This window comes from Bombus bifarius, unplaced genomic scaffold, assembly GCF_011952205.1.
Source record: "Bombus bifarius isolate JDL3187 unplaced genomic scaffold, Bbif_JDL3187 scf7180000007977, whole genome shotgun sequence".
Taxonomy (NCBI): Eukaryota; Metazoa; Arthropoda; class Insecta; order Hymenoptera; family Apidae; genus Bombus; species Bombus bifarius.
In genome coordinates this window covers 2,605,250-2,617,121 of record NW_022884362.1, presented here as the reverse complement: position 1 = coordinate 2,617,121, position 11,872 = coordinate 2,605,250, and the positions used below count along the sequence as shown (strand labels likewise).

General features: G+C 29.7%; 3 protein-coding genes across 3 annotated transcripts; 2 read left to right on the top strand and 1 right to left on the bottom strand.

Annotated features, from left to right (window-relative positions):
* The first annotated feature begins 920 nt into the window (after window positions 1-920).
* Window positions 921-3,806, top strand: LOC117204069 (WD repeat-containing protein 36). Its single transcript, XM_033441096.1, has 3 exons — window positions 921-2,488; window positions 2,558-2,835; window positions 2,910-3,806. The coding sequence occupies exons 1-3, from the start codon at window positions 955-957 to the stop codon at window positions 3,762-3,764; spliced, it is 2,667 nt and encodes an 888-aa protein (XP_033296987.1). The 5' UTR covers window positions 921-954; the 3' UTR covers window positions 3,765-3,806.
* A 169-nt stretch (window positions 3,807-3,975) lies between these two features.
* Window positions 3,976-6,125, bottom strand: LOC117204068 (nucleoporin NDC1). The gene has a single exon (XM_033441095.1). The coding sequence runs from the start codon at window positions 5,880-5,882 to the stop codon at window positions 4,149-4,151; it is 1,734 nt and encodes a 577-aa protein (XP_033296986.1). The 5' UTR covers window positions 5,883-6,125; the 3' UTR covers window positions 3,976-4,148.
* Window positions 6,126-7,105: 980 nt separating this feature from the next.
* Window positions 7,106-11,323, top strand: LOC117204101. The gene is given in 13 exon segments (XM_033441145.1): window positions 7,106-7,316; window positions 7,909-8,003; window positions 8,192-8,322; window positions 9,038-9,113; window positions 9,181-9,321; window positions 9,400-9,573; window positions 9,653-10,150; window positions 10,218-10,258; window positions 10,260-10,495; window positions 10,572-10,707; window positions 10,709-10,752; window positions 10,755-10,785; window positions 11,031-11,323. Coding segments are annotated over 13 exon segments (1,704 nt in total). The 5' UTR covers window positions 7,106-7,276; the 3' UTR covers window positions 11,092-11,323.
* Window positions 11,324-11,872: the final 549 nt, after the last annotated feature.

Below are 11,872 nucleotides of genomic sequence, written 5' to 3'. Positions count from 1 at the left end.
TGATAGGTAGTAATATACAATCGTTTTAAAGTTGTATGTGAGTTTACTTCATCGTATTTGTTATTAAATTGTATTTAGTACTCGCTAATATTAACATACATATTTGTTATAAAAAGTATTTGGTTTTATAGAATAGACACTATGTTTTATACATATATGTAATGTATATTAGCATACAAATGATTTATATGGACCCGTGGAAATGACGGATAACTGAAACGAAATTATAAAAAAAAATACTTAATATTAATAATTGTTTTCCTACTCCATTCCTTACCTATATAAGAACTTAATTTTACTATTCATTAATACTTCATTTAATAAATTAATCGTTACTTATGTACTTGTTACAACATATTTAAGAATATTATAAATACAAAACAATTTTTTCTACAAATTGTTAAATAGCTGCTGTGACAAAAATATAAAAATTTTAGCCTTGTTTCGTGCAAGCAAATAATTATACTAATGATTGTTTCAAATAAATAAGAAATTATATTATTTAATAATTTTTGTTTCTTTATTTTATGTACATTTCAACAAAATCTAATTAACATTGCATAATATTTGTTTTTTATTGCATTACATAGAAAATTAAATTATACTGTTGTTCGGGATTTGGAGTGACCGCCTGGTAATCACCGTGACACGCTTTATGTGAATCAGATACGACTGCAACATCACCAAGAGTCACTCTTGCACCAGTATTCTAGTCAGTGTCTTATAAGTGATAAGTGAATATTAATTTATAAGTGAAGTTTATATAAATTTAAAATATACGTATCAAAAACAAAATCTTCAAACAATAAGAATCACTCTCATTAAACACATAGTTTATGCTTTACAACGTGGACGCGCCCATAGCTATATTATTTCAAAAGCATGGCTGTATATTCTAACCTTATTTTTTAAGTGTATATAAATATTAGTTTCGACGTAAAATAAAAAGAGACAATGGGACACAGTAAAATATTTGCCAAGAATCGCGCATTAGGATATGTCAGTAATCACATTCCTCTTATAACAAGATATATTACAAGGCGAAAAGAAAATCTTATATCAACATGTGTCGGTGATACGTTTCTTACGTACAGTTGTACACATTTCACGCTTCTTAGCATATCAAAAACGCATCCAGGTGAAATTACATGTCTCGCGGGAGACCCTTATCACACTTTTACAGCATGTGGAAAAGAAATATACGCTTGGCGGAGAGGAGGAGAGATAAGACATACTTATAAAGGACATAACTACACAGTGCATATTCTGTTACCTTTTGGTCCTAATTTAATATCTATTGATGAGAACAACAATGTTAAACTGTGGGATATTAGAACAGAAGAACTAATAACAGAACTTGATTTCAGTAAAAACCACTTCAACATTACAACAATAATACATCCTAACACCTATATAAACAAAATATTATTTGGAAGTGAACAAGGTCAACTGCAGTTATGGAATTTGAGAGTTGTAAAATTAATTTATACGTTTAAAGGCTGGAATACACCAGTAACTGCACTTGAACAGGCACCTGCAATAGACGTTGCAGCAATAGGTTTAAGAAACGGGAGAATTATATTACATAATTTGAAGCTTGATGAAACACTTTTTGAATTAGTTCAAGATTGGGGTTGTGTAATATCCATTAGTTTCCGAACAGATGAGCATCCAATAATGGCCACAGGAAGTTTAGACGGTCACATTGTATTTTGGAACTTAGAGCAACGTAAAGTTGAAAGCCAACTCCTTAAAGCTCATTCTAAGGGTGTTACAGGATTAAAATATTTACCCAATGAACCATTGTTAGTAACTTCTTCTTCTGACAATTCTATAAAGTTATGGATATTCGACTTAGCTGATGGAGCTGGAAGACTTTTAAGAATTAGAGAAGGTCATTCAGAACCTCCTAATATTGTTCGTTTTTATGGAAATGATGGCAACAATATATTAACAGCTGGAAATGATTCTTCTTTGAGGATGTTTTCTACAATTACGGAAATGTTGAATAAAAGCTTTGGAAAAGCATCATTCAACAGAAAAGCTGCAAGGAAAAGAGGAAGACTTATTGAAGATCCTTTATTAATGCCACCGATTACTAATTTTGCTATAGAATTAACAAGAGAAAAAGAATGGGATAACATTGCAGCAACACATTCGGGTTTGGGTACAGTCAGTACATGGTCTTCTAATAAGGCAAAAATGGGAGAACACAAATTAATCCTAGAAAACTTTAAAAGCAATCATAACATTATTGCAACTTGTGTATGTATAACAAAATGTGGAGATTTTGTTATTATTGGATATAATAGTGGCCATGTAGAAAGATTTAATATACAATCAGGAATTCACAGAGCTAGCTATGGTACTGATAAAGGAGCACATCAAGGTCCTGTGAAAGGTGTAATGGTAGATCCTTTAAATCAAACTGTAATCACTGCCGGAAGTGATGCATTTATAAAGTTTTGGAGATTTAAACCAAAAACAGGTAAAAGAAATAACTATATTTCATGATACACATGTGAAAATATAATTAATTGCATATTATAATTTTAAGGAGGTCTTGATTCAGTAACTAAAATGATGTTGGATGAACCAGTTGAATGGTTACGATATCATAATGATAGTTCCCTTATAGCCATAGCATTGGAAGATTTTACTATTATATTACTAGATCTTGACACTAAAAGAATTGTCCGACGTTTTAAAGGACATAAAGCGCGATTAACAGACGCATGTTTTAACCCTGACTCTAGATGGCTAGTAACAGCATCTATGGATTGTACAATTCGCATATGGGATATTCCTTCCTCTAATTTAATAGACATTTTTCAGGTATATATAATATATGTTAGTAAAACTTAATTATTGATCTAATTTAGAAATATTAACTGAATATAATGTTTTAGGTACCAGAAGCATGCACGTCATTAAGTTTTTCACCTACTGGTGAATTTCTTGCTACAGCACATGTATGTAACTTAGGTATATATTTATGGTCAAATCGTACCTTGTATTCCCACATTTCTTTGAAAGGAGTAAACAAAAACGATCCGATTCCAACGATTGGTCTACCTGGCTCAATGATAGAAGATACTGTTACTAATGAAGATGAACTTACTGAACCAGAATTGGATTATGTTTCTCCAGCACAACTTCAGGATAATCTTATTACAATGTCCGGTTTAGCTCACTCGAGGTGGCAGAATCTATTAAATATCGATATCGTAAGAAAAAAGAACAAACCGAAAAAACCGCCAGAGGTACCGGAAAGTGCACCTTTCTTTCTGCCAACGATTCCATCCTTGGAATTGAAATTTGACCTTTCGAGTGTTAAAGATGCCGAAGTCAATAAGAAATTGATTATTCATCCTGAGTTACAAAATCTCACTTTGTTTGCGAAATCCTTACTGTCTATGGAAGATCCACAACTTGAAGAAGTTATTGAAAAATTCAAAAATATGAGTCCTAGTTCTATCGATTTCGAAATTCAATCATTTTCAGCAGATGAAAAAACATCAAATACTTTATTACTTCACTTTATGAAAATGATATATCATATGATGGAAAAAAGAATAAATTTTGAATTAGCACAAGCTTACCTAGCCGTATTTTTGAAATACCACGGAACAACAATAGCAAAAGACGAAACGTTAAGAAATTATTTAGACATATTACACGATATACAATTAAAGTCTTGGTTTATATTAAGAACTAAATTCTTTCATAATCTAAGTATTGTACAAGCTTTGAAGAAGATGTAATTATTTTATTGTAATAAAAATGACGTGTTATTTTTTATGTAATTTTTAAATGTAAAATTTAAATGTTTTTGCAATATGACCATCACAAAACATATTTTTAAGGTACATTGATCGAATAATTATAGATGTTTGAAAAATAATTTATTGCGACATTTTACAAATTATTCCTATACAGTAAACCACAGTTAAGTAAAGTTAAATAGAAAAGATAGAAAAGATTAATCACAAGTATAATTTGTTTGTGTATATAAATATAACAATTACAAAAATAATCTTACAATCATTGACATATTTTGATACTAAAAAATATTTTATGTAGATACAAGTAAAAGTTATTTATATATATATATACATACATTAAAGTTTGCAATGAACAACGAGAATTTATTCCCTATAAACAAGAAAGCTATGTAACTGTTCCACTGTTGTTGTTTCTAATCCTAAATCTCCTATATAAATTTCAAAACATGTAACTATTCTATAAAGACTTCGTTTTGCTGCAGCACGTAAAGAATGAAAGATTTGTTTAATAAATTTATCATCTCCATATTGTTTCTTTACCATAATATTTGATTTTTGTAATTTATCAAGAGCTTGCTTCAATGCAAGTAAAGTATTGATTATAAGTGGTAGATCTTTTTGAGCAATTCCATAAGAATCTTCATTTAATGATAATACAGCTAAAGATGAAATTGCATCCGCAGCCCAGATTATCGTCTGTCCATTAAATAAAATATGACACACTTTACCGCCCTCTATTTCACCAAAAACATATGAAATAAGTGGTTTAGAAAGTAAGTATGCGAGAAAGTTGTTCCATCTTGTTTTTACGAATTTTTGAATAAACAGTTCATTGTCAACATCTTTTTTTATATTACTTTGTTCTGTACAGGTTTGTACTTCTTCTTTTATTAAACTGCGCATACGATACATATATTGTTTCTGAAATGCACTAACATCTGTCATTGTTGAACTTGGAGCACCAGAAGGTAGTTTTGGTTCCTGAGGTTTAATGCATGCTGTGCTGAGATCATCAGAAAATTTTTTGATGAGACCAGTACATCTTTCTATAACACAGTTCCAATTGTAAGGATGACCTCCAGGTTGACTGAGTGTGAATAATACACCTCTTCTTGCTTTATCCTTTTGTGCTATTGTAATTAAATCTAAATAGCCTAAATGTTGCATTATTGGCACTTTGTCTGTAGATAATGCCTCAGCAAGTGTCACTCCAGATTCAGCAGTATTAAATACATTACTTTGTTTGAATTCAAAAGGAACCCATTCTGTCAAATATATTTCAAATAGTAAATACATACTGTTAATTGTTAATACAAACATCAGTTGGTACAACCATAATTGAAAAATCAATGACAGATTCAGCAAGCTAGGAATGCTACTCAATGGTTCACTTTCTAATTGTAAGGATGACAAAAATAATATTGTAGAACAGCAATAAGGACCCAAGAAATAATAACCAATTAAATAATATAGAGTTGGCCATATGCATTCAGCCATTAATGATGGAAGCAGAGAGCTGATTCCTGCTTTAAATCGAAAAAGCTTTGATGAAGATATGATAGGAAATTTTAAATATTTCATATGGAAGATACTAATCTTCAAGAAAAAATATAATCCACTCCAAAATCCACTTAAGAATAAAAAGTAATGTTCTTCCATTAAACACATTCCATTAATTATGTTACATTCTGTCATTAAAAAACCATATTTGCCTCCTTTGATTGATAAATGCAACCAAACAAGGAGACCACCAATGATAATGTGCAGGATACCCATCAAAATATTTTGATATGTGAATATTCCAAAAAATTTAATAAACCTACTTTTTGAGTAGGGTGGAATGTTAGAATAACTTTTGCTACAAATAACTCCTTGAAAAAATGTAACGGTAGCAAGAACACAGAAATAACTCCACATTCGAAAAGAGGTTATCGCTGTCCATGTGTTTTGAATCCATGACATATAATCTGTATTTAAATTTGTAATTAAAAGTAAGCAAGTCACAAGTAAAAATTGTACCATTATACTGGAGATTATAGCTAAGAACATTCTCTGCATTAGCAATTCTTTGCATCCTTTTTTATTCATCTGTATCATTTTATTTACTTGTAACGGTTAACCTCCAGTTTCTTGATAAAACCGTACAAATTGAGCAACTCAAAATTCTTGCCAACAAACTTAACGTAATAGTTAAACTTTTATATTTTTAATAATAATAACATTTACGTGAATATTTTTCACTTTCTCAACTATTTAACTTTTCAAATACGTATTTTTATCAAGGAATAAAGATGATATACATAAATTCCTCGTTTCAAAAAGCCGGTATAATTATGAATTTTCCATTGAATTTGAGCGCGCCATCATGGCTGTCCTCATGAAAGAACATAAAGGATGATATTTATCACTATGATTAAATTTGAATTATCTTCTTGAACGAAACATATTATTTATCGAATCATTATCAACAGGATATTTAACATTAAAAGTTTTATGTATTGGCTTTACTAAAAGAAATATTTGGAATTGATTTATATCTATAAAGTTTCCTTATTTTCCAAATCAATTTTTGATAAATTTATTAATATTTTTAAATAGTATTTTTTGTATTATTTTAAACATAAAGTTTGTTATTTATAATAATTATTATACTATATTTCACATACTAAATTATATATCTTAAAAAGAGACTACTAAAAATACAATCGACTTTCAATAAAATTCTAAACAAATCTTCATCAAATAATAAATTATTGAAGTTATAATATATTATTTCAACAACTTGATGAGTTTAAGAAAGAAGACTTCTTAATTTATGTAAATACCATATGAATATAAAAACACGCCATAATGAACAATACAGTTTCTTTCATGTATTTGTAATAATTAGTAATTTATAATATAATGTGAATTATGTAATATGTTTCAAATAAAAGCTATAAAAGCTACAAATAAATGTTATGATATTAATACATTAGAAAGCAAGAATTGAAGCATGTACTTTGTACTTGTAATAATGTAATTTATAATGTAACTATGTATATGATGTAGTATCACTACCGATTAATCAATTCCACGTTGTATTTGTATATGTTACTATTTACAATTAATAAATAAGAGAAGAAATATATTACTTAAAAATGTTTAACATAATTCTTTAATAGAGTACCTACATTGTAATGTTATCCAAATATCAGAATATTTAATAATGATCCATGAATGAATGATGTGCAAGCACTTAGTACTTTCAGTTTCCTTTCTACTTTGTACTCTATGATTTTAGTGAAAAAATGTAAGTCAAGTGCTTGATAAGTTTTCGAACCCGCAGGGGAACTATTTATTATTCAGCGAAGGTTGCCTTACTAGTAACATCTTTAATTAACCCGCATGTCATTTTCAATAGGCCTATTCATATAGTATAAACAAAATGGATTAGAATCTCGTGAGAGTTAATTTCTATTATTTTATGGATATTACAAGAGTCTGCCGTCATGTGGAAGTGCCATAAATGTGGGAAACCAGTATATTTCGGTTAGTTTCAATCTTCGCATATATTAAAAAGGCGTAATAATTTTGACAAGTACCGTTTCCTGTCATTATAATGAGTTGATTAATTTTTTGTCTGTATAACTGTCATGTTACTCGTATATATTTTATTAAAAATATTATTTTATTATTATTTTTCTGCATTTTAACCAAGCTCTTTGTTATTATTAAGAAATTATTTTTTAAATTAAAAGATTAATTGTTTATTGTCGTTTGTAATATTTTGATATTTCAAACGTTTAAAATAACGGTTTTAATATTTTAAATATGAAAAAAAATACTACAGTTGAAAATAAAAATTTATTTATGTATTTTATATACTAATTTAAACAAATATTTTAATATGCCAATTTATAAGTTAATAATTTATTATTTATAAAAACAAAATGCATGTATTAAATAAAACTTAAGAAAATATATTTATTTAAGGATTAGTGAAATCTCAATTGATTATAAAATTATATGTGCTTTGTGTAATACTGTAAAGTTTTACAAATAAAGTGAGTATTTTGTACAAATAGATCATAAATATATTTGTTTATTTTGTACAAAATATTTTGAAAAACTGTGACTTTAGCTGAACGGAAGCAATCATTGGGATATGACTGGCATCCAGAATGTTTAAGATGCGAAGAATGTGGGAAACGCTTGAATCCAGGCCAGCATGCAGAGGTACAATATTGTATATTTTATAAAATTGTTAATTAAATATTGTAATATTATTAGTCATATTTAAATATTTAATCTATCTAATTTTGTACCACCACTTTAAATATTTCATTTTTAATATATTACTGTTAACTTTTACTTAATAATCTTATAACAAAATTTATATTTTCTTTTTAAAAACTATTATGTAGCATAAAGGTGTACCATATTGTCATGTACCATGTTACGGAGCTCTTTTTGGGCCACAATTATTTGGTCATGGAACAAGAGTTGAATCACATACAAGTTTTGGGAAAAAAGAAGCTCGGCCATCATTACCCAGGTATGTAGTTCAAAACAATGTGTTTTATTTAATACCATACTATTGTGGTATCGTAAAAGAAAAGAGTTTGATTAGAGATCGGTTGAAAATAGAAAAAACCGTGTCATTGTCCTTCTGTGGTTTGTTTACATTGAAGAGCGCCTATGTGACCAAAGTCACCTAGTTCTTGCAAAACATGAGCGTGCAGAAATACGAGAAAAACAATAAACAACGCTAGAGCAGAAGGACGGTTTTGGGTTCAAGGAGCGATGACCGAGAGGTCAGGGTATGCGAGTCGAAAAGCGAGTGTGTTGCGAGAGTCAGAGTTGATCGAGACGTCGAAGAGTATTGTTGAGAGAGCTAATTGAGTCGTTGAAGAGTAGAGTCGTTAGAGTTGATCGAGTTGTCAGTGTTGTAGAGTTGTTAGAGTTGCTAGTGAGAGAGAGAGAGAGAGAGAGAGAGAGAGAGAGAGAGAGAGAGAGAGAGTGTTAGATTCGTTGTGACGAGAGTTGCCAAATAACTGTAAGGTTATTTGAGATAGATACGAGTATCACATTTAGTTTCAGTTAAACAAACATCGTTTTCTGTTCAATTAATACCTGTATATTCAATTCATTATTAATAAATTGTAAGTAATTGGGAAAAAATTAATATTTTAATTTTCCACGACACCACACTATTAAACATATTATATTATTACATTAAGTTTTATATTGTTATAATTTTTCATACTTAGATCACACTTGGAATCAAAGTTGAAGGTTTTCAACCAGTATTATGAAGGCAAAAGTGGTGGAATAAGAAGCCGTGAGGTATTTATCTTATATTTATGCTTAAGAAAATATAGATCAACATATAATTAATATTATTTTTTAACAGGTTAATGGAAGATTGATACTGGAAGGTGCACTTCGTATTTATTGGGGTGTCAGAGGAGTGATTCATTTAAAAGAAGATGATGATCAACGCACAGTAGTTACAGCTCGTAATAGAAATTCATGTAGACGTAGTGTTTCTGATGTGTGTATATATTTTTATATGAAAAGGGATGCTTAAAATATTTTATATGTTCGTATATCTTGTAAATTCTGCCAATAGAGTATAGAAGATGAAGAAAAAGAGGAAGATTGTGTAAAAGAAACTTGTGAGCAAGACGCAGAAACTGAAACAAAGTCTGTACCAACCTCACCTGATCATCTTAAGAGCCTCACTTTACCAATGAAACTAGACGTTAAGAACATGGAGTGGGATGAAATAGATGAGCTTCTTCAGGTAATATATAGGTTATTAAAATTTCTGATTATTAAATATTTTTCAGTTTATTTATTTTATCTGATTTTTAATTATCCAGGTTGAACGTAAAATCGAAGATGGAAAGAAATTATACCAAACGATGCCCGAAAATCTACCTTCGATTAGTTCGCAAACCACTTCCGACCCACTGCCTCTTTCCTCTCAATCCAGTTTTGATAGATCTGATTCTCGCGAAAATTCAGAAGCAAATAGTCCAAATCATCAAAGCAACCGTGGTAATGATAGTAGCGTAACTAGTACACCAACGCACAGTATAGGTAGTTCTTCCAGTACCGATACGCCTATTTACCATGGCACACCAAATCGAAATGAAACGCTTCGAAGGGTAGAATACTTTGACAACTTAGAGAAAAATATGTCCGGTAATAGATCTATTAGCACTGATGACAGTTGGATAGAAAAAGGCTTAAATCGGTCGATGTCCGGACCTGATTGCCTCCAAAGACATCGAACTGATAGCGATACAGATTCTGTAAATTCTCTACAATTTAGAGAAGATGATAACATGACAATGTCGACCGACAGTGGACTAGAGGTATTTAACAATTATAGTCTTGAATTTATTATTCTCCCTGTATATGCATATTTGTAATACGTTCTAGCTGGATGGCGTAGTTTTACGACGAAAACAAGGATCCACCGCAAGGGCGTCGCCCGGGTGGTCGACGACAATCACGTAGTCGACTGCGGCGTCGTTGTTCAATTAACGGACATTTTATAATCGTGAAACCAGTTTTTACACCTCCGCATGGATCTCAAATGTCCGTTTGGATTACAAGTTTAGTAAATACTCAGGAAGTTATCAACCTTATGTTAGACAAATATAAAGTTGATGCTAAACCAGATAATTTTGCGTTGTTCGTCGTCCGCGATAATGGCGGTGAGTTAAATTATTTTAGGAAACACGTATCTACTCTTAATCACTATTTGAGAAAGATAATTTTTCTTTTCTATAGAGCAAAGAAGATTAAGAGATGACGAATATCCGCTGGAGGTTCGTGTAGTATTAGGTCCGCACGAAAATGTCGCGCGACTTTTAGTAGACAAATTGTCGACTCCGGAAATTAGTTCTGACGTTGCGCAATTTCTTAATCTCTCTTGCAGAGTGTCACGGTATATTGCAACGTTATTATTACGAAGAGAGCGTCAGATTCTGCTTTTAAAAGAAAAGTATGTCTTTTAAAATATGTACATAATTCTTAATTTTGATCATTTTATTCGAATATTTTAGACTAGTTTTATTCATCTAAAGAGTTATTTTTTAAAAAAATACTGTCCTCTTATATCTCTGTATTAATATTCATCTTGAAATCTTTCAAAATAAATGAATTTTCTATTATTTAAATTAGGAAACAAAGAGTTAATTAAAGTGGAATATTTTGAAATTATATTTTCTTTTTTGTTTGAATTTTCAGATATAAGGAGATGCGGCGAAGAATACGACAAAGAATGGAAGAGCTAAAGGTTCGACTATAGTTAGTACGTATTCATAATAAACATTTAAATATCATATTATTTTTCTATTAATTTTCACTCGAAGATATATATACATATATATATAATTCCTTCTTTTTTTATGTAAATTATTTGTCATAAAATGTGTTATCGTAATTGTCCTCAAACATTCAAACGTATTAGAACCACTTACTGTCGTCATTTCTTCCAGCTCTCTATATTTATTTATAACTTCAAAAATTACTTGGGAAGTTCGATTTTTCTGCTTTGTTTTGGAGAAGAAAATCGAAATAGATCAATCAAAATATTTTGTTGAAATATGCAATAAAAATTAATTTATATAATGATAACAAAGTTAAGCTTTTTAATCTTTGATTTAATATTATACTTGTCTTTTAATGAATGAATTAATTAATTAAATTAATTAATTAAAGAAGTAGTTTATAGAAGATCAAACTTTTATATGAATTTGTTTTTGAAACTGTTATCAATAAATGTCGTGAGTTATAAAATAGCACCACGACCATGGAAAATCTTGCACGATTTATTACGGAATGACTCACTATCGGAAAAGTGATTTACGTTTGAATGTGTCGAGCGATAACGTACTAACATTTTCTAGATTAACGTCTTATGGTTACATTATTCAATTGTACTCATTACTTCTGCATATTTGTTGCATTTATCTGTAGTCATTAATGCGCAGCTACTATTGAGACATTCAGTGCAATTTAACTAGAAATTCATGTATCAAATTAAGTGATATATACATGTATTTTTTAAGTCTCGACTGTGCATCAAA